This window comes from Pogoniulus pusillus, chromosome 1 (genome assembly GCF_015220805.1).
Source record: "Pogoniulus pusillus isolate bPogPus1 chromosome 1, bPogPus1.pri, whole genome shotgun sequence".
NCBI lineage: Eukaryota > Metazoa > Chordata > Aves > Piciformes > Lybiidae > Pogoniulus > Pogoniulus pusillus.
In genome coordinates, this window is record NC_087264.1 from 31,699,320 (window position 1) to 31,722,635 (window position 23,316).

At 42.7% G+C, this 23,316-nt stretch overlaps 1 protein-coding gene across 1 annotated transcript in view; it reads right to left on the reverse strand.

Moving 5' to 3' along the window:
• Window positions 1-23,316, reverse strand: part of RYR3 (ryanodine receptor 3) — a 236,770-nt gene that overhangs the window by 104,911 nt on the left and 108,543 nt on the right. Inside the window, exons 20-37 of the mRNA XM_064147758.1 lie at window positions 22,594-22,810; window positions 22,276-22,380; window positions 20,792-20,895; window positions 20,322-20,405; window positions 18,233-18,392; window positions 17,717-17,864; window positions 15,919-16,124; window positions 15,046-15,220; window positions 13,159-13,367; window positions 11,547-11,731; window positions 10,034-10,070; window positions 9,562-9,722; window positions 8,866-9,031; window positions 8,087-8,173; window positions 7,495-7,721; window positions 5,989-6,790; window positions 4,815-5,015; window positions 3,422-3,524 (exon numbers count right to left, since the gene is read on the reverse strand). Coding sequence (XP_064003828.1) covers window positions 3,422-3,524; window positions 4,815-5,015; window positions 5,989-6,790; window positions 7,495-7,721; window positions 8,087-8,173; window positions 8,866-9,031; window positions 9,562-9,722; window positions 10,034-10,070; window positions 11,547-11,731; window positions 13,159-13,367; window positions 15,046-15,220; window positions 15,919-16,124; window positions 17,717-17,864; window positions 18,233-18,392; window positions 20,322-20,405; window positions 20,792-20,895; window positions 22,276-22,380; window positions 22,594-22,810 — 3,377 coding nt within the window. The remainder of the gene's footprint in view (window positions 1-3,421; window positions 3,525-4,814; window positions 5,016-5,988; window positions 6,791-7,494; window positions 7,722-8,086; window positions 8,174-8,865; window positions 9,032-9,561; window positions 9,723-10,033; window positions 10,071-11,546; window positions 11,732-13,158; window positions 13,368-15,045; window positions 15,221-15,918; window positions 16,125-17,716; window positions 17,865-18,232; window positions 18,393-20,321; window positions 20,406-20,791; window positions 20,896-22,275; window positions 22,381-22,593; window positions 22,811-23,316) is intronic.

Genomic DNA, 23,316 nt, shown 5'->3' on the forward strand with positions numbered 1-23,316 from the left:
ACTCATCCAGGCTGGTTGCCTTCCCCACCGGCTCATCTTTCGGCACATGGGAACTGCCAGCTCCTGTGCCTTCAAGAGCTCCTGTTTAAAGTAGGTCCAACCATCCTGGACCCCTTTGTTCTCAAGGGCTGCTGCCCAGGGGACTTTGGAAATAAGTTTCTTGAGCAAACTGAAGTTTGTCCTCCAGAAGTCCAAGGTGTAGGTTTTGTTGTAGTGCCTCCCTACCTCCCTGCATATTGAAAACTCCACTAACTCGTGATCACTACACCCCAGGCAGCCTCCCACTGTCACATCTCCCACCAGACCTTCTCTGTTGGAGAACAGCAGGCCAAGCTGAGCTTGACCCCTAGTAGGCTCACTTAACAGCTGGGACATGAAGCTGTCCTCCATGCACTCTAGAAATCTCCTGGACTGCCTCCTCTCTGCTGAATTAAGTTCCCAGCAGATATCTGGCAAGTTAAAGTCACCCACAAGAACAAGATCTGATGATCTTGAGACAGCCTCCACTTGTTTGTAAAATATCTCATCTGTTTCCTCGTCCTGGTTGGGTGGTCTATAACAGACTCCAACCAGGATGAGATTTATTAGTCCTCCCTCCAATTTTAACCCACAGGCTCTCAACCCCTTCGTCCCTCACCTCAAGCTCAGTGGCAAAGAGTGACTCCCTAATATACAGGGCCACCCCTCCTCCTCTTCTCCCTTGCCTATCTCTCCTGAAGAGGCTGTATCCCCCCAGTATAGCACTCCAGTCATGCCTGTCATCCCACCAAGTTTCTGAAATGGCAACTATATCATAGTCACCCTGGTGGACCAGGACTTGCAGTTCCTCCTGCTTGTTACCCAAGCTGCGTGCATTGGTGTAGATGCACTTCATCTGGGCTCTCGGTTCCTCAATTGTCCCTAGTTTCCTTCCCACTCTCTCCTTCTCAGAGAGAGTAATTGCCTCACCCACCCCCTTCAGACCTAGTTTAAAGCCCGCCTAATGAGCCCTGCCAACTCCAGTGCCAGGACTCTCCTGCCCCTCCTAGACAACTGCACCCCATCATGATCGAGCAGGTCCGGCGCAGTAAAAGCTCCCCCGTGGCCAAAGAACCCAAAGTGTCACCACTCACACCATCCCTTGAGCCAGTTGTTGATGTCATAGGTTCTGCTGTTCCTTTCTGTGAACTCCCTTGCCACAGGGGGAACTGAGCAGAACACCACCTGCACTCCCGCCCCATCTATCAATTTCCCCAGGGCCTTAAATTCCTTTTTAATTGCCCTGGTGCCCTTCTTCTCAATTTCATCCCTGACAGCCAATGGACAGGCAAGGAGAAATGCACTGGAATGATGAGTTAAGACAGTGTTAGACTGCAGGAGCTGGGGTCTCATCAGTGCTTCAGATCATTCTCTATTCATGCTGCAGCAACTTGGAGGTACAATCCATCCAGAAGCCAATCACCTCACGATGCCACTGGTTAACTGCTTAATTCCAGTGGCAGCTCTGAGCACAGAAACAGATGGTTCCTGCCCAGATAAGTGTCAGTTTGATACTATGCAATAAAATCTGTTGTAAATTGGGGAGTTTTTTGTTTATAAGCAAGATTTTGCACACAAAAATGATGATACAGTACTATTATTTGGCTGGCAAAATGAACAACTCACAGTTAGGGCACACTAGGATTAAGACTGACTAGCTTTAATTCAGCCTATTTGCATGTATTCATTAGGAAGCAGCCTTTAATTACTTGATTGCATACATATTTTTCCACTTAAATCACCAAGTATGCTCAGTACAGCAAAGCTGATTAACTATTCCGAGCATGGCTCATTCTCACTTTATCTGCAGCTGTGACTGCTCAGTGCTGATTTTCAGGGCTAAGTCAGGACACATAATGAGGAGCATTTACCCACAGCAGCCACCTATGACAAATCTCTACAAAGAAAGGAGCATGGCTTTGTTTAGAACCCACAGCATCCTTAAACTGTTTTAATCATGAGATTGTGCTTTCCCTGTCTTCAGTTCTCTCTCTCTCTCTTTCAACATACATATTTCTAATGTAGTAAATAACAATTAAAGCACATCCCTAAAAAGGAAAAGAAAAATCACAAGGTGAGAACTGACCAGGAGCTAACTCAATAATAACACCAGCAACAATAGTTAAGCTATTTCCAGGTAAATTGAGTGTGCCACCAAGTACAGGGCCAAGCAATGCACTGAGGAGTTACTATCAGTCCATCTACCAAGTAGGCAGACACGAAGAAGCTTGTGTGTACCACTTTGAACTGCATAATCCCTGGGAAAGGGCAGTAATTACTGGATGAATCTGAAAATATACACGCTGGAACCACTGCAACTGGAGTAATCACAGAATCAATCAGGTTGGAAGAGACCTCCAATCATTCCATTGTTGTCTTGACTGGACAAAAGCCTCAATAAACCAGCAAAAAAATATTTGGCATCACATCTGAAAATGTGTTTCCTGAACCCACACAGATTGCACAGAGTTTCTGATATAGCCCATCCTTAAGTATCCCCTCAAGGAAATTCAGTGCCTGGGGCAACTTGAGCTGTGATCTGTAGTGCAACAGTGGTCTGTAATGATTGACCACCACAGTTATGTATACAGCAGAAAAGAAGCTATAGCAGCAGCAGCACTCCTCTAGTAGTTTTTATTACATTTTCTACTGCTCTTTCACTATCTTTTATCTGCTTGTACACATACACATGCTCAGATAAATGCTTTAAGGTAATCAAATCTTCTAGTTTGGCTCATTTTTATTATTTAAAATTAAGTCTAAACTTTATATATAAAGAAAATAAAACTTAACAACCTCCAAGGGCTGAAGTGCCTCTGCTATGAGGACAGGCTGAGGGAGCTGGGGGTGTGCAGCCTTGAGAAGAGAAAAATCCAGGTGGACCTTAGAGCTGCCTTCCAACAGCCGAAGGGATCCTGCAAGAGGGCTACAGAGGGACTTTTCATCAGGGTGTCTAGAGACAGGACAAGGGGCAACGGTTTGAAGCTGAGGCAGAGCAGGGTTAGACTAGAGCTGGGAAAGAAGTTCTTCAGTAGGAGCGCACTGAGACTCTTAGAGTACACTGCCCAGGGATGTTGCCTCCTCCCTGGAGGTGTTGAAGGCCAGGCTGGATTAGGTCTTGAGCAGCTGAGCCTAGTTGAGAGGTATCCCTGCCCATGGTCAGGGCTTCAATTGGATGATCTCTGAGGTGCCTTCCAATCTAAGCCATTTCATGATTCTATGATATTTGACAGCTACAAACCAATTTTCTAATATGCATGGAAATCTGCCAGGAAAGCCAGCAAGTAGACAGTGTTATATTTAACAAAACCCCTTACATTTGTCATTTTATAAACTGATCTTTCTTTTGGTGTACAATGTCCAAACAGCAAACAAAGAAATGAAGCAAAACCTCCTCACTCACCACAGTGAATCAGAAGATCATCGTGAAACTCATATAACTCATCCCGAATCTCCTCTGGACATGGACAATCCTCTCCCAGTTGAAAATTCAGCAACATATTAATCTTTAAGGGAATTAAAACATAGTTTAAACACTAAGAAGGCCTGAGACATATTTTTATATAGTGCCATACTTCATCTATTTGTTATCAAATTCATAATCCAACTAACATAAACCATATAGGGTTTAAAGGCAATCTCAAAACACTGCTATTGTGTAAGCTGTAGCTGTAGCTAACATCAAACCACATGGTTAAAAATAAAGATGTTTGCTGGAAGTAGAAAAAATACCAATGTCAGCATAATCCTAACTTCATACTAACTTCACACTAACTTCTAGTAATTAACATTATCTAATTATCATCCTCTTGTAGAACTGGATGAGTTGGGCACCACTGGGCAGTAACATTATTTTTTCTTATACTCTCAGGAAATCCTAAGTCAGATTTGGTTTACAGCTTGAGCTCTGGAGTAGATGTATCAGCTTGCAGTGTTTTGGGTCATCTTAGCATATTTGATTTCCAACTCCATTTTGGCTCCCTCTCAGCTCCATTTATAGTTTATAAGTCAGAGCTCCCTTTCATCATCACAGAATAGAATCATAGAATCAAGCAGGTTGGAAGAGACCTCCAAGATCATCCAGTCCAACCTAGTACCCAACCCTGTCCAATCAACTAGACCATTGCACTAAGTGCCTCATCCAGCCTCTTCTTGAACACCTCCAGGGATGGTGACTCCACCACCTCCCTGGGCAGCCCATTCCAATGACAAATCACTCCTTCTGTGAAGAACTTCCACCTAACATCCAGCCTATACTTTCCCTGGCACAACTTGAGACTGTGTCCCCTTGTTCTATTGCGGGTTGCCTGGGAGAAGAGACCAACCCCCACCTGGCTACAACCTTCCTTCAGGTAGTGGTAGTCAGCAATGAGGTCACCCCTGAGCCTCTCTTTCTCCAGGCTACACAACCCCAGCTCCCTCAGTCTCTCCTCACAGGGCTGTGTTCCAGGCCCCTCACCAGCTTTGTCACCCTTCTCTGGACACCTTCCAGTATCTCAACATCTCTCTTGAATTGAGGAGCCCACAACTGGACAGAGGACTCAAGGTGTGGCCTGACCAGTGCTGAGCACAGGGGAAGAATAACTTCCCTTGTCCTGCTGGCCACACTGTTCCTAATCCAGGCCAGGCTCTCCTGGCCACACTGCTGGCTCACGTTCATCTTACTATCTACCAGTATGCCCATGTCTCTTTCTTCCTGTCTGCTCTCCAGCCACTCTGTTCCCAGCCCTTAGCACTGTTTGGTGTGGGCAAAGTGTAATCTTCAGATTCAACCTTTTTTCTTTCTCCAGCATTACCTGTTCTTGAGGAGGAGACCGAAACTCCTTTGTCTTCTTGGCAGTCAGAGCAGCAGACATGTTCAGGGCCTGCATGAGCTCATTGTATCTGTACTTCTGATTATACTGCAACTTAGACACATAGCGGTCTGCAAAGGACACGATTGCTTCCACTCTGTGCTGCAGCTCACAGTCACAGAAATAATTCAGTAAATGGCACATCTAGGGCAGAATAAACAGAATTAAGTTCAGCAGTTCAACAAACCAATCAGGAAAGGACTGCAGTGGATGCTATACACTGCAATAGACTGGAAAAATTAAAGGCTTTTCTCCCCATATTACTCTTTTAATACTGTAAATGTAACAAACATATGTGGTTCTTATCTGATTGACAATAGATCACATTCAGCCTTTCAGTCACTCCATATGGCATCCAGTGTCCTTCACTCACTCCATATTGCATCTACAATCTTTCACTCCATGCACTCAAAACCTGCAGAAATCATAGAAGGATAGAATAGTTTGAGTTGGAAAGGTGCTTTCAAGATCACCTGGTCCCAGCCTCCACAAAGATGATCCAAAGCCTGGAGCACCTCTGCTGTGAGGACAGGCTGAGGGAGCTGGGGGTGTTCAGCCTGGAGAACAGAAGACTCCAGGAGGACCTTACATTTGCTTTCCAGTACCTGAAGGGATTCTACAGGAAGGCTGCAGAGGGACTTTACATCAGGGTGTCTAGAGACAGGACAAGGGGGGAATGGTTTGAGGCTGAGGCAGAGCAGGGGTAGACTGGGGCTGAGGAAGAAGTTCTTCAGTAGGAGGGTGGTGAGACTCTGGAATATGCTGCCCAAGGAGGCTGTGGCTGCCTCCTGCTTGGGGGTGTTGAAGGCCAGGTTGGATGAGGCCTTGAGCAGCTGAGTCTAGCTGAGAGGTGTCCCTGCCCATGGTAGGGAGGTTGGAGTAGATGACCTCTAAGGTCCCTTCCCATCTAAACCATTCTGTGATTCTATTTTTAGCTTAGGTATTTGTAGAAATAATTGCATCATCATGAAATCTGGTTCTTAGTGGAAGGTTATAGGGCAAAGTTATATAAATCCCTTCAGGATTTCAAGTCTTACAAACCAGAGAACAGACCAAAAGCATGACCTTTCTTTCATCAACAGCACAACACATGTAATCATTCACATTAAATGGTCACCTGAAGCTTAACAGATTCTGGCAATCTCATCTGCAGCAAGCCCTTTGCAGGAGCTTTTGTTTCTTTTACTGGTTTCTCCCCAGCTTCTACAGCTTTTTCTTCAATTTGTGTAACAACTTCTTTCTCTGTCCTTTCTTCTGTTTCTTCCTTGTGATCTCCAAACACGTTGGGATCAATGAGGAGCAACACCTGCTTCACATCATCATCATCAAAAACCCCCATGATAAGCAATGTTGCTATCAGTTTAAGCACAGGAACAAACTGGAATGCAACCTGGCCTCCCACAGGGTCTCGTATGTGGCTGCCACTACACTGCACTGCCTCTGTTAGCATGCTTATGGCCTTGGATTTCAGGGTATCCAGGGGGATCTCTGGGCTAGATCCCTTATGTTCTTCACTGGTCATAATAAAACACGGAGTAGAAAAGTTAAAGTTTGGTTTCAGACAAGTGCTGAGCCCTACCCCAGGTAACCCATGTCTCTTTGTTTCATCAGGGTATAATCTAATAGTTCGAGTTTCATCTGTAACTGGAATGATAAATTCATTGTTCATCATAAGCTTGGCTTGCTTGGCGTGGTCCAAATGAATGCTGATGAGTAAATCGTAGAATCCAGAACGTAGGAGTCCAGGTAAGTATTGATTATCTATTGTATAAAACAGCTGAGATATGTCCACATGGCTACAAAGTGCATAAGCAACTCTAGTGTTACCTAGAGCACTAACGGAGCTGTAGAGTTTTAAAGTGTGGTAGTGAAACTTCATCAAATCTTCCTGTTCGCAGAGCTCCAAAATATCAACACATCTGTTACAAGGAAAGAGAAGAGGCAGCTTCATGAGTGCTACTTTTGAACAGGAAATGCTTTCAGATCTCTGTACATTTTGGTCAGTTCTGTTTTCACAGACCACACAGAATATATCTGCTTGGAAGAGACCTCTAAGATCACCCAGTTCAACCCTCACCCCAGCACTGAAGGGCCAACACTAAACCACGTCCCTAAGCACCAGCTCCACAGGCTGCCTGCACACCCCCAGGGATGGTGACTCCAGCACTGCCCTGGGCAGACCATTCCAGTGTTTGAGAATCTTTCCAGTGAAGAAATATTTCCTAGCATCCAGCCTGAACCTCCCCTGGCACAGTCTGGAACCATTTCATCTGCTCTTGTCGCTTGTCACCAAGGAGTGGAGGCTGCCCCCCCTCCTTGCTCCAGCCTCCCTCCAGGAAGCTGCAGAGAGCAATGAGGTCTCTTTTCAGCCTCCTTTTCTCCAGACTGAACCACTGCAGATCCCTCAGCTGCTCCTCCCCACACTAAGTCATACAGCATTAGAATTCTTCATCCTGTTATTATCTACTTCAATATCATTACTATGATATTGGAGCAGCTAATGGTAGACATTCTACATGACTCCAGTGTAAATGTTCTCTAGGGCAGGTTTAAAAAATACCCAGATATCAGCTACCAATATAATCTGCCCATATCAGGTCACTGTAGCTCCTTCCAGATGTACCTGTTTTCCTCTGGGATGTGAAGTGCCATCATCTGCAGGGGTTCCAAACACTGCACAACCCAGCCGTGCCGCTCGCTGACACGCTCCGTTTCCACCTTCAGGAAGCTGTTTGGCATCCTGCTCCACAAGACTGGGGTGATGGTCTGCACATCGAGGCGAGGTGGGCACTGAGGAACAGGATTCCTTTCCTCACTTTTAAAAATTGCTGCTGATAAAGGCATGGTGTTCTGGAACAAGGAAGTGCACAAAAATCATTGTTGTGACACCCAGTTGTGAATAAAGTTGTAACAGCAAGGCGAAGAACAGCTGCCTCATAGCTAACTCATATAAATGTCATTGCAATACACAAAATCCATTTCAGAAAGCCTCCAGGCTAAGGCTGTTCTCTGCAGATAACTTCAGTTTACTTTGACAAAAGAAGTACAGATTTCTTGCATAATTCATATAATAATTACATTTACAGAAGTAAATGCAGAAACCAAACAGAAGGTCACAGCATTGATTCAATCTTCCTAAACAAACGCAGCTCAGAAGGAATTTCTGTGGGAGCAATCAGAACTAAAAGAGGACCTTTCCAGTAAACATTTTATACCTTTAATTTGCCAAGTTCAAACTGAACCAAGTTAGTGCTTGTAGGTTGTACAAAAGTTGCTGGAAAAAGCTTTGTGTTTGGTTCAACCTAGAAGAGAATTGAGATTAAGAACACAATTAAAACATTTGAAAAGCAACAGTAACCTCCCTCCAGAATATCACAGAACATTAGGGGTTGGAAGGGACCTTGAAAGATCGCCCAAGTCCTATCCCCCCTGCCACAGCAGGATCACCTAGAGCAGGTCACACGGGAATGCACCCAGGTGTTTGGAATGTCTCCACTGAAGAAGACTCCACAACCTCTCTGGGCAGCCTGCTCCAGGGCTCTGGCACTCTCACAGAGAAATAAATTAAAAAACCCCAGACCATTTCCTTTCAGATGAGAAAAGAGCTCCAAAACAATAGAAGTTACAAAATGCCAACAATGACTGCATCTAAAATTAGTATAACATTAACATTTTGGTTAAATAATTATTGTCCTTATATCTTGGAAAACATTCAGCTGACAAAAATTGAGCATTGTAAATCCCGATTCTGAACCATATGAACTGAGTGGTAAAAAGGGTTTTTTTGACCGTATCTAGCAATGGTCCTTCCTCAGCATCTGAAACAACTGTAGGGAGTCAGAAAAACACAGACTTGCAAAAGAGAGAAAGAAAAAGAGCAAAAAGCAGAATACAATACAAAAACCTGTCACTGTCCCCCAGACAGCATGCAGGTAGATTTGTGAACAAGAAAGAACACCGAAGCAGGCAGCTTATGAGATCAGTCTGCCAATACCTGGTAGCAAGTGCCAAGCTCCTTCCCGTTGGCTGTGAAGGACAGCATCCCAGTAGCCAGGTCTACAAAGCAGCCAATCTCCAAATCGACATTGCTGCGCCCTGACCTCTGGGAGTTAGCAATGACATCTCCTCCCCACACCATGTAGCAATTGCTGCGCTTCACGCTGCGAGGAAAGCCAGAAAACAAACCACAGGTCACGCTGAGCCAGGCTGAGTGCTCACAAAGGTGCACTTCCTAGTGGAGTACAGTGCAGAGATTTGCAGAGGTTCTTGGGCTGCTGTTAGCTTTGTGTTCTCATTAAGCAGCTCCCTTTGCTTTGTTAACATCAGCATCACAGGAAAGTGCTCAGCTGCACCTTTCTGTCTCTTCCCCTTTTTACAATAATGAAACAGTCTCCCATGCTCAGTGCTTTGGAGGGTACATGAAACCAAGCAATTGTATCAGCCACACTGACCCAACATGGATGTCCAAGAAGCATCATATAACCTTCTTTTAAACAGAACATTAATGATGAATATAGTCACTTTATAGATCTCTCTCTATATATATATATAAATGAGCACAGAACACTCCTACTCCATAAGCAATTCTCTTATTCATTTAATGTTTAAAATATCTTCAAGCTTGTGAATAATTCAGTTTTGAACAACAGTTTTAAAACATTCTGTAATTGAATGATAAAGGAAGCCATACCTTTCATGAACCCTGCCCCTCTCATCACCTAATGTCACTGTCACTGTGCAGTTTTTATTGAGGTCAAAATTCTCACTGTAAAAATGATAGTCTGGTGTCACCCAGCCAACCCAGACACAAGATGGGTCCTGGCCAGCAAAGATCCGTAGAGAATAAAAATACTGAAAAGAAGAAAAGACCATATTAGTAATGGAAATATAAATTAACTTAGGAAGGAATGGTTAAATAGCAATTAACAAAATCTCTTTTAGATCAATCTTGATCAAAATTCAACAGTAATTCACATTATCTTCTGTCATTTTTAATGCTCATAAATTAAAAGAATCCAACAAGTGGTTTCAGATAGTGAGGATAATGCCTCGAGTCACACAACTCTGGCCATCATTGTAGTAAATGATTTAAAGGGCTTTCAACAGATCCATTTCTAATAAAATCTACTTCAAAGTACAAGTGTTTCACAGGATTTACTCACTGTAGTAGAAGGAGCAGCAATTTCTTGGCTGTGCTTTCTGAAGGGAAGGGAAGAGCAGTAAATTAGTTTGGTTTTCCCAAAAATAGTAAAAAAAAGAGCACTCCTGATGAAGCTAACTGTACTCAGGAGCTGCCTCACATTGGCTGGTTACTGAGTATGCAGGAGAAAATTAAGCATGCAGAGACTTACAGGACACAAATACACAGCTAAATTATTTGACTGTAGTTAAGGCAGCAAAGAGATATATTTCCAGCATTTAACTACAGATGAAGGTGGTGCTGAGAAGTGCTGAACTCAGTGGTACCTCCTATCTTCAAAATTCTGTCCCACAATCTTTTTCACTTTGCAGGGATTAGTCAATTTCCTAACAGCAATGAGCTGCACATGCAATAATACAGATCAGCATTAATCCAGTGGGCAAAAGAGCCTGAGCTGGTTTTCCAGCCCAGCTGAAAAACCTTTGTAAACCCAAATGGTTTGGAAGGAATGCAGCTGCTGAGGAATGTGTAACTACAAACTTTGTGATGCACCTCTTCAAAATATTCATAGAATCCCAAAATGGCTCAGGTTGGAAGAGACCTCAGAGCTCATCTGCTCCAACCACCCCACCATGGGCAGGGACACCTCACAACAGGAGTCAGTGGCTCAAGGCCTCAGCCAGCCTGGTCTTCAACAAACCCAGGCAGAAGGCAGCTACAGCCTCCCTGGGCAGCCTGTTCCAGAGTCTCACCACCCTCCTACTGAAGAACTTCTTCCTCAGCTCCAGTCTAACCCTGCTCTGCCTCAGCTTCAAACCATTCCCCCTTGTCCTGTCTCTAGACACCCTGATGAAAAGTCCCCCTGCAGGATCCCATCAGTTGTTGGCAGGCAGCTCTAAGGTCCCCGTTTTCTTCTCTTCTCCAGGCTGCATACCCCAAGCTCCCTCAGCCTGTCCTTGCGCAGAGCTGCTCCAGCCTTTGAATCATCTTTGTGGCATCCTCGGGACTCACTCCACCAGCTCTGTGTCCTGCTGGGGACAGCGGCACTAGAGGCAGGATTGGAAGTGAGGTCTGAGCAGAGCTAAGGGGCAGAATCCCCTCTCTTGCCCCACTGCCCATACTCCTGTGTGCAGCCCAGCACACAGCTGCCTTCTGGTCTGCACGAGGGCACTGCTGGCTCCTGGGGATCTTCAGAGCTGCTCTCAACCCACTCTGCACCCAGCCTGATTTGTGTCCTCCCTTACGTGGACAGAGCAACCTGCAGCAAAGCTGTGTTCTACACTTCCACAAAGCAGCAAGAACAAACAAATCCCAGTAACAGCATCCCCTGCTAGCCTGCGCTCAGTGCAAAACCGAGCCCAAAGTATCACAGTATCACAGTATCACAGTATCACCAAGGTTGGAAGAGACCTCATAGATCATCAAGTCCAACCCTTTACCACAGTGCCCAAGTAGCATGAGTGTGCAGTGACAAAGCCTAACAGAGCAGGATATGCTTAAACTGAAACCAGAAAATAACTAAATCCAGGCCTAACCGTTTCTGATACACATCAGATGAGGCATTTTCCACCCCCATGCTGAAGTTGAACGATGAGTGGAACTCAATGGGCATGCTCAGCCGACAGTAGATCATGTCTGAATTGCTGTTCTGCGTGCCAAATGTTTTGTGAGTAACTTTCAACCGAGGTGGACTCTCAATGGTTCCATCAATCCTCCAGATCTGGAGACAGAAATAATGGAAATAATTTTACAATGCTGGTATTCCAAGAAGAACACAGAAAACTTGCATTCAGCAACTAGAATGTGAGATTGGAAGAGGGAACTGATTTTTTCTAAATTAGTTAATTTTAGAACTATGCAACTTTCTTCCCTGAATGGGAATCTAGCTTTAAAAGCAGGGGAAGCAAGAGATTCAGTATATCCTAACCACAGTAAATCTTTTCAACTTGTTCCACACAGCATTTCTAAACAAATAAATTTTGTTACACTCTTTTCACTTTGTGTGCGGAACTCACTGAAAAATTGTCTTGTAAGATACAGTAGTTTTCATCCACAGAGAGAAGAAATAACTATCAATTAGAATCCTTCAGATAATAATTACAGAGTCTGAGCTCTTTTCCCCTGTGCTGAGAAGAGGGAATGCAGTTTTAAACTTAGTGAGAGAACACTGCAAAAGCTTTTAAAGGCAAGAATACAGAAGCACAGAATGGTAGCAGTTAGAAGGGACTTCCACAGACCATCAGGTCCAACTCCCCTGTCAAAGCAGGATCACCTAGGGCATGCCACAGAGGAACACATCCAGTTGGAAATGATCCTGATAAACTGAGGAAAATATTGAGACGATTCAGTTGGAATTCAGTGAAGTGCATTTTGTTGAAGAAGGAGATGCTCAAAACCAAGAATAGGCTGAAGATCTAAATTAAAGTAAATGGCCTAGGGATTGCAGTGCAAAACCTGAATTCAAAGGTATCATTGTGGAATATATTAATATGGAATACTTTATACAAAGCACAGGATATATTGTTTTGCTCATGTTTGATCATGTAGGCTGTTGCTGCATCATGAGTGTGAACAAAACAGATTTCACTTACTGATACCACAAGTACACTTAACCCTCAAGTTAGAGGACTAAATCAGTCTTTGTGTAGTTCACACTTAAATCACAGAAAACATCTGGTTGGAAGAGACCTCCAAACTCACACAGTCCAGCCTTTGACCCAGCACTGGAGGGTCAACACTAAACCACGTCCCTGAGCACCAGGTCCACATTGCGTTACTTTAAGTGATGCTGACTTCAGCTGAGCCATTTTCAGACGTTGAAGAAAAATATACAGCAGAGAAGGTTTAAAAAAAGAAAAAGACCATAAATGTAAGATCACTTAGAAGCATTTCTAAGAATTCACAACTGCTATGTTTCAAATAGCTCATGAGAACTACACAGAGTAGTAAGCCATGGAATGGAACAGAATGGTAATACTACCATAAATGAAGTTGGAGATGGACAAGACCATCTGGAATTATCTCAGAGTGACTTAATAGACTTATGTGACAAACTATCTGCTGACAGTAAGTCTTAGTCAGGGTTTAATGTCTCAGCTTGCTAAGCAAACAGTTGATAAGCAGGTGCTGCCCAGCGTGTAACGTTACCTCGACGTGAGGATGATTCTTTGGCACGTTGACAAAGGTTGGTAAGCGTTTGCTAAACCACATAGCCACATCTCGGTTCATGTTGACAGCAAAAGGTTCAAAACCTTCTTGGAGGCCACACATTGTGTAAAACTTGAAGGTGCTGGCATCCATTCCCAGGTTCATGCGACCAATCTGAGACAGGCCCAGGGCACAAATCGGAACAAACCCTAAGAAAACAATATGACAACAACCACAAAGCCAGCAGTCACTTATTTTGGGAACACCAGCATTGTGGGCTGGAGCCATCTCATGGGAACTCTACTCTAGCTCCTACAAGGAATGCATATGAAGTGGTGACAGCAGCAAAGCCTTAAGCCATCTTCAACACTAATGTCTAAGTGCAACAGAATTGCTCCCACAGCCTCTGAGGACATAGGCAATGAGTGGGCACCATGCACACTACCCCATTTATTTCAACAACAATCGCTCAGCAATTGTTATTAGTAGGCAGGAGATTCCTGTCAAACCCCAACAAAAAGTGTCAAGATGCAGTTCTGTGGACAATCAGATTTGAAAAAACAAGATTTGTTCAAGTCATTTTGGAAGCAAATCATGCCCTTACACAATGAGTTGGACAGAGGAAGAGAGCCTTGACTAGACCAAAGCTATTAACAACTGTTAGGTGCACTCTCTGAGGGAAATGAAGTTTCAAAGAGGACTTCTGAGAAAAGGTTCAGGTATCTCAGTACATCTGTTTAAAATATGGTTTAGCTATAAATTTGCTGTCAGCTTTTACCCCTCTACCACTTATGATGGAAGAATGCATACTTCTTTAATGCTGGCATGTTTTGTGACTGAACCTTTGGTCTCTGTTTGTCTGTCACTAGGGGTGCAAGGCTGTTTAATTTTTTTCTCCATCTCTCAAGAAACACAATTTGCAGCAACCTGAGGAGAAAGCTGACAGTTCAATGTTTGAAGGAGACATCTCTCCTACACTTCAACCTTAAGCCTTCAGAAAAGCACTCTTCAGCTAGTCCCTCGTTCTCTGTCATTAGAAAAGCTGTTACCTACGGTCAGACCCAAGAAGGACAGTGAGCAATCACAGAGTGAATACTAACAGACAGAAAGTTACTACTGGTTGGAGGAGATATTCCTCTACAGAAAATGTCAACTAAATAACAAAACTGCTTGAAAATACTCCCTGTCTCGTTCAGTACAATGACAATAGACACAGCAGTTCAAAAAAGCAAAGCCTCAAAACAAAAGAGAAGTGCACAGAAGTCAGGGACAGAGAAGAAAGAAAAACAAACAACCCAAATGAGACTCAGTTTGTGTTGTGAAGATTTGTCTCTCACCACCTGGCACTCATTTAGTCCTTCAGAGACAAGACCACTGCACATGGAAGTGGCAGTGAGAAAACCTGTTACTACCTTTTCAGCTTTGGGAAAATTTTCAAATCTCTTATTATGACCACTTCTTAACGCTGCAGTTCAATCCTGTGAGCAAGCCTAGCAACACTCAAGGAAGAATTACCCATTCTGAGTGTTGAAATCCTCTTAATATCTACTCGTGGTTAAAGGGAAAAAGAAAATCAATTTGTGCCATGTAAGTACTCTTACAATAAATTTCCATGAAATTATTGGAAGCACAGCTGGCAGGCTGACACCAGTGAAATATGAGCTCTCAGCTCACTAAGCCATTCACAGAATCACTATGGTTGAAAAGGCCTTCATGGTCATAAAGTCCAACCCACTATGGCTGCAAAAGACCAGTAAGTCCAACCATTATATAACAGTACCAGGGCTGGCTGCTACTGCACCATACCCTTGAGCACCATATCTGGACAGCCAGTTAATTGATGAGAAAGCAAGTTTGCTGGTATTGTAACAATGAAAAGAAAATTACCGCTTTCTATTCCAAAGTCGGCAAATGCAAGTTCTGAACCTTTACTGGTTATAAGCAGCTCTCCATTCAGAGTAAAGATTATTGATTTGTCATCCAAGTTGATCATGCAACCAACCACATCTCCTGGCTGCCAGCTGCGTCCAAAGAATCCACTGCCTTGATGCCAACGCTGGCCCTAAGCAACAAAAGGAAGCAAACAAACATCAGGCTAAAATGAAAAAAAAAAACCACACCCGAACAACAGCATAAAATAATGCAAAACAAACAAATGTTTGACCTTCCACATTCTCAAAGTAATTTGCAAACTCTACTGATTGTGGCTTTCAGGTAATTAACTCAATTATCTTAGTTATTTGACACATTGAAACTAAGGCACCCTAACTTCAGTAACATACAAACAGCAATGTAGACTCTGGGTGATAACCACTGTTCACTGAATTCCACTTCTTACATGCATCCTTATTGTCCTTTAGGAGTTAAGTCTGGGAAGAAAGAATATGGAGAAAGCAGAAAAGACAGCAAAGGGAAAATGGGACTGTGCTTCTTCCTTACAGTCACTGAAGAAGCTTTGTTTTATTTGTGTACAATAGAGCTTATTAAAAGGAAACAAAAATAAAAGTGAATGCTCTATTTTGTTTATGCTTGTAACAGACTTGACTCACTTGGGTATACCCTGAGACGATAGACATAAAGCAACACACCTTTGTTAGCATAATTTCAGTGAACAGAACAAATAAGCACAGAACAGCTCAGAGCTATCTTTGTCTGAATAAAAACCATCCCAGTAGTTATCTGGAGTACACAGAGGAAATCTGCCCTGTGAGTTCTCTGCCTCACCCATTCATAGGTTGAAAAAGTGAAATATGTACTGACTTTGCTTCCTTCAAATACAAATGCTTGGTCATCACTTCCCAGCTCAATATCAGGTCGACAGCCTGGCCTGGCCCAGCCAACACGCATATCTCCACCTGTCACAGCTTCAAACTCAAAGTACCATTTTCCAGACTTCACTGCATAAGATTGTTCAACTCTGAAAAATCTTATCTTGTCAATGCTGACTTTTTCCACTGTTTGGACAGCTGTAAAAACAAGCAGAAAAAAAAACCCACAACAATATCTATAATTAGATGAAAATATAAATGTCATGGTTTAGCTTTTCAGCTGTCTCTAGTATTCTCTGTATCTAAACCCAGCCATTGTCTACCATTGCGTGTTTCAAAACCTCCAGGAAGAGCGGTAATCAGCACCCAGAGGCTAGTACATTGTCATTCCACATGGGAGGAGTTCCACTGTTTGGAATCAGAATATTTCAAAGTATACCCCAGTGCAGAGCCTCAAGCACAAAAATGACTGCAAGAAACCTCCTAAGTGACATATTACTCCATACAAGCCAATACAATCCATCAGTGCAGCATTGCACTGCAATGAAAACTTCCTTATATAATGTTTTTAAAAGATCAAATCAATTTAGTCCTACTTTGGATTTGGTGAAAGGAAATAAAAAGAAAAACTTCTAAATAAATTTCTGCTCAATTTAAAAATTAATTAATTATTGAACTTGCTGCACCTCTTTGGCTACTGCTCAAGAACTGAGTTTAACCTGAAGTAGTCAAACCTAATTGGTATAGTGTGTAAAAACAATCCCTTCAAATTAATTCTGCAGCATTTTCCTTTTGGTGTTGTTTCTACACGAAAGCCAAAATATCCACAATATCAGACTCCAGATCTTGCTCAATCAAAAATCATGGAAAGTATCACAGGATCACAGAACACCAGGGGCTGGAAGAGACCTCCAGAGGTACACTGAGTCCAACTCCCCTGTAGAATTGTTTTATCGTGAGGTACTCAGATTTTAAAAAGATTGGTTGTAACACACAAGTCATGTGCCTTCATGGCCAAGAAGGCCAAGGGCATCCTGGGGGGTGTTAGGAAGAGTGTGTCCAGCAGATCGAGGGAGGGTCTCCTCTGCTCTTGCTCTGCCCTAGTGAGGCTACACCTGCAATATTGCATCCAGCTCTGGGCTCCCTGGTTCAAGAAGGGCAAGGATCAACTGGAGAGAGTCCAAGGGAAGGCTTCAAGGTAGCTGAAGAGATTGGAGCACTTCCTGATGAGGAAAGGCTGAGAGCCCTGGGGCTGAGAGTCTGGAAAGGAGAAGGCTGAGAGGGGATCTGAGCAATGTCTATAAATATCTGAGGGCTGGGGGTCAGGAATGAAGGGACAAGGACAGCCTCTGTTCACTTGTGCCCTGGAATAGGACAAGGGGCAATGGAAGGAAACCGCAGCACAGGAAGTTCCACCTCAACATGAGGAAGAATTTTACTGTACGGGTCCCAGAGCACTGGAACAGGCTTCCCAGAGAGGTTGTGGAGTCTCCAACTCTGAAGCCTTTCCAGCCCTGTCTGGATGTGTTCCTGTGCAACCTGCGCTAGATTCTATGTCCTGCTCTGGCAGGAGGGGTGGACTGGAAAATCTCCAACCCTTAACATCCTAGGATGCTGTGACGTACAAAGTCTATTTGCACTGTGTATTGAAGTCAGCTTAAAAAGTACTCTATCATGAACCCAGATATTAGGGCATTTGTGTTATGCTTTCCCTGTCTGTTTCAGTGGTTTATGCTCTTTTCCCAGCAGTGAGGGCAACAAAAGCCATGATTCCTATTGTTAGTCCATACCTATCTCTTGGTCAGGTGGCTCAATGCTATAGCCATAGCCTGCAAATGTCCTGACAGCCTCCCGCAGGCTGTCTCTGTTGGATTTCTTGGTGCGTTCATCTAACAGTGCATACGGCACCAGGCGAGGATTCCGCTTGTTCTTTAGATCCTGGAAGGGACATGAAAAAACTCTGCTGAAATGCCACAAAGACCTTCCATAAGGAAAGAGTCTATGCTGAAATGATGTTAAATGTTACAGGAGATAAACAATACTGATGAAGAACACTTCTAGGATTTCCATCATCTCCCTGAGCAACCTGTTCCAGTGTCTCACCAACCTCATGGTGAAGAACTTCCTGAAGTCTAATCTCAATCTCCCCTCCTCTAGCTTGGCTCCACTCCCCTCCTATCCTATCAGTACCTGACACCCTAGAAAGTCCCTCCCCAGCTTTCCTGCAGCCCATTTCAAATACTGGAGAGCCACAATAAGGTCTCCTCCTCGTCACATATTCCAAATGGATCCGAAGATGTCCCTACCTGCTGAATGCCGTAGGTCCATCCTTGCTTTATTCTGTCTTTTGCCCAGACATTATGTGCATTTTCTGCTAGTTTGTCAACTAGAAATTCTTGAGAAGGTAACAATTTCACTTCAGAAAGATCAAGAGGGGCAGGTTTATACCCATTTGACATCATGTAACTGTAAGCCAACAAGAGAAAAACAGTGAGCCAGGATACTTCACTGATGGTAAAGTTTTGTATGTGGTGTCCCTAGGGTGAGGGTCATTGACTTTCTGCTGGCCAATCTCCTTACTCTCCCATCACTTCATAAAAGTACTGCATTGCATCTGATCACTGACTACAGTAACAGTTGTATTCAAGCACAGTCTCATTCAAATGTTTTCTCCTGTTGGAAAAATGCAAGTAGGTGGAAAATGAGACTGTGCTTGAAGTTTAGTAGCTCCAGTTAGTGAGTTTAGTTGTTCTTCGGTGGCAGATACTACCCTCTCCAACCCTTCCACACAGAGAAAGGCTACTCTGCTGTTTTAGACATGCACAGAATCTCTCTTGCTCAGATGATTTCTGTTTGTTAGAATGACTCATGTAGAGAAGAATCACAGAATCGGTTTGGTGGGAAGAGACCTCTCAGTCATTCCCCTCAGCCCTCCCAGGTCACCAGTAAATCACATCCCTAAGCACTACACCAACACATCTCTTCAATCCCTCCGGGGATCCAGAAACCACCACCTTACTGGGCAGCCTGTTTGAGCATCTGACAAACCTTTCAGTGAACACATTCTTCCTAATGTCCCATCTAAACCTCCACTGGTACAAACTAAGGCTGTTTCCTCCTGTCACAAATTCAGATTTGTTCTGATACTGAAGAAAACAGCATCAAACCAGCATGACTGCCTGCAGGATAAACCTTGGGAAAGGCTTTTTCTCCTTTTGAATTTTAACTGATGTCAGCAACTGGGTCAAGATCACCATCTACCATAGCATAAAATTATTTCTTTTACTGCTCTCTTTAAATTTGCTTCTCAAAGATAAAGCTGTTCAAGGACAGAAGATATCATGTGGGTTGATAAACTGACGTGAAATGTCAAGTGTCCAAATTACTGTTTCTGCATTCAAGCTTTGCTCTCGGGCAGGGCTTTAATCTGTCCCAGGAAGACTACAGAATCACCACTGCCAAAGCTACAATACAGATGTAAATCCTTGTTTAATCTTTGCCACTTCTGGGCAGATTACTCATGATGATTTAAAGATGTCTAAATAAAAAAACATCAACTATTTTAGTTCTGACTTCACAGTTTAAATTTTTTTTTTAAATTTGAGAAAAAAAAAAGCTTCTTATATTTTATGCCAAAATCTACATATTTCCCAGAAACAAGCAACATGGCAAGAGTCTTTCTATATATTTCTTTTAATCTTGTTTAAAGAAGTGAATTAATAATATCTCTGGAAATGTCTTGGGGAGGGGAAGGGACAGCAAAGGAAGGGATGGTGCAAATTGAAACAGGAGTTAAAGGTAAAATCATAGAGACATAGAATAGTTTGGGCTGCAAGGGACCTCCAAAAGGTCATCCAAATCCAATACTCCTGAAGGTAGTAGGGACATCCTTTATTAGAGCAGGTTGCTCACAGCCTTGTCCAGCCTCACCTTAAATATCTCCAGGGGTGGAGCTCTAACCACTCCCCACCTGGGCAACCTGTTGCAGTGTTCCAACACCCTCATGGTGTAGAGCTTGTTCCTCACGTCCAATCTAAACCTACTTTCAAATGATATAGCTCCATTTTCAGTCATGTGCATTCACCATTCTTTGCTATGTGATAGAAAAGCACTCAAACATTGCTTCTGACTTGAGAGCATCTATTCTACAACCAAGTTAGAGAGAGATCATCACACGTGGTTCAAGCATGTGGCTACCTGTGTGTCTGAATCACTCCACAAGGTGAAGAAACACAGCAGTGCTCACAGTCAGCTGTCAGCACAGGCACAGTAACACATGCTCTGTAAATCCAGACCGGGGATGGGGTTCACAGCAAATGTTTTATCAATGGCTTTTTGTTTAATTAATATCCTGCAGTTGCAGCCAGTAGGTGACAGTTATCACAAGGCACTTACTTTTTAGGAAGTTTAACTTTTTTCAGATCTTCCTCAGCTGCTGGATGAGCATGAACAATGTGACACCCAAGGGCCAAGAGCGTTCTGCCAACAGAAATAAGACAGCAGAGTGAAACAGACTATGGCAGTGCTCACACATTTGAGAGATTCCTTTTGAGGTTAGTATAAATACACAGAGCTAATAAAACTGAACAAAACTCAGGAAAGTCATTCAATATAATGAAATATTTTAACTTACCAAAAGCCATAAAGAAAGCATTCAGAGTCTAACAAGTTACAAAGCTGTAGCACAAAGTTGTGCCATGTTACTAAATGGACAGGATTCAGTGTTAGCTTTTTATGTTTAGCTCTGCAGAGTCAAGAGTTTTCTAAACCACTCTGAATGTGCTAATGCAATGATTTTATATCAGCGTGAAGTACTTGAGTAACAATTTCAGAAAACACTTTATTTAAATCTGTTAACAGCTTACTTGAGGGTTTCAGTTGACATCTGTAGATTATAATTCTTCTCTGTCTCAGGTAACTTCGAGAACTCCACAAGACAAGGATGGTGCCTTTTGTTATCATCCCGTATCTGCAACAAAGCAACAAAGAGTATTTCTCTCATATCAGATTCAAGCTAGAATCAGAGTAAAAATGTAAGTTAATTCTTTGAAATGAAGGCATTGTAAACAACAGCATTTATCTCTGCTCAATGAGTTACTCATCATTACTGAAACCAACTTGTTTGTTAATTGTTCATGATGCACACTCCAAGTACTCCTCCACTAGCAATGCAATCAGACAAAACAGAGCTAGTTCAGGTGTTCTACACAAAGACACAAGAAAGCAGGCCTGGAAACTCTGAATATTTCTGCTGAGCACTTCAGCAATGTATGCTGTGCAGATCATCACTGGATCTATTGGACATGTTCTGATGCAAAATCTAACATGAATCACTTGGAAATGGCTTCCAAATTCAACTGCAATAATGAATCCTAGCATTCTTTTCCTGATGCAGGAATAAGTCCTTGAGTATTTGCTCTTTCACCCATTGCCAAGAGCTTTCACCCCAATGGCAACCGAGAGCCATGACATATCATATAGAAAAACATTTTCCACTTGCCAAAGCTCAGGAACATTTGAAAGGTTTGTAAAGCTCAGAATTTCATCAACAAAGACATTTTAGCAGAGAGTATGATAGAGTCACCAAGGAAAAAGGTAGATAGAGTCCATAAGTAAAAGCAGAAGGAGAAAGAAAAAATTATTTTCAGGTAGGAACAGGGAGGACTAGTTTGATAAATCTGAATTCATCATAATTCAAGGCTGAATACAGCCTTTACAGTGCTACATTACGAAGGGAAGTTACTTATTTTAATATAATTGTAGAATTTCATATAGCATTCTGAATTTAACATACTTAGGCTACCCTTCATTCAGTGACATCCCTGTCATATTCATGGGAATAATGCTGATCAGATGGTCTTACTCTCTCCAAGCTGCTATGTTATACCATAAGGGATCATCATAATGATAACTTTTAACTATAATCTGTTAAATAAAAAAAAACTGAGCTTTGAGGAATCCAAATACTTACTGATATCATCAAAACCTTGTGTCCATTATCAAGAGCAGCAAACTTCCACAACAGACTTTCAGCTTGTTATCAGTTTGATCCCTAACAGGAGAACTAGCTCAGGAGTTACTCACACTCATATGACCTTCAGTAGAATTCCATCTCTGGCCAGCTCATGTGTTTCTCAATTACCATACTTGTTCAAATGGTTAATTACTTCAGAGTGTTAAAATGTGTACATTATTTATATTCCTAATCACTATTTAACCTGTCTCCTGCCAGCTTGCATGTTTGCCTGTGGTTAGCAATGTACAGACCACTATTAATTACTCTATTCAACTTCCAAATGCAGGTTTTATGGTTGGAGAATTAACCTGATACAGGTCATTCAAAACATACCTTGCCATATGTCCAGCCCAGTTCTATTTTATTCATTCCCCACAGTTCATGGATATTTTCAGCTAGTTTGTCCCTAATCTTTTCGAGATGAAAGGGCAGAGCAACCTAAGAGAAGAGCGTAAGAATTGCGTAAATCAGAAGAGGTTTCAGTTACCACACCTGGTAGATTCAAGATCATGCAGTACAGTTAAATGCACCACAGCACACAAATGATGAACTGCTAAGAAAGGGGGGAGCTAGCTTAGGTTTCTTTCATGCTGTGAATTTTCACTTTGTTCAGGCATATTTTACAACCTCACTGTTTCACATTTAACCTACCTGACTGGTATCTATTGGACAGGGGATAAAGGAAGCTTGGGAAAGAAATTGTGTTGTACCCAGTAAATCCCTCACTCCTTCAGAATCTCTCTTGTATTCTTTCACTGGTTCCAGTTTCATCTTCTCTTTTGGAAGCAATGCTTCATAGCAGGGAGCATAGCCAGCAGGAGGCAGAAATTTAAACTCTCCATGACGTCCGCCCAGTAAGAAACGAACTCTGTGCAACAGGCAGGGAAGAAATGGTGCTCTTAAATAGTCACCACACACTAATATTAGCAATAGACCACATTTCCTTGACTAGCAATTACAAAAACACAGGTGTAGGTCACGGTCTGATAAACACCAAGCATTCCTACTAGTGGATACTATCAATAACACTGTCAATTAGCCACTATTAATTGCAAGTTTGTTCTTATCTGAGTGAAACTCATTACCCAATGCAGTAATCTATTTAAAAAATCCAAATGCCTCTTACTTAAACTCAGGTGGTTGTAAACTGTGAAATATCTAATGTATTAAAATGATTCTGAAACACAAATCTAATTTAAATTGCACTGTTACTCTGAAATCTATGTGCACAGAGTTTGATGGGAAACATTTTCTCATTTTTATAATTAGAGAATCAACCAGGTTGGAAGAGACCTCCAAGACCATCCAGTCCAACCTATCCCTCAGCCCTATCCAATCAACTAGACCATGGCACTAAGTGTCTCATCCAGCCTC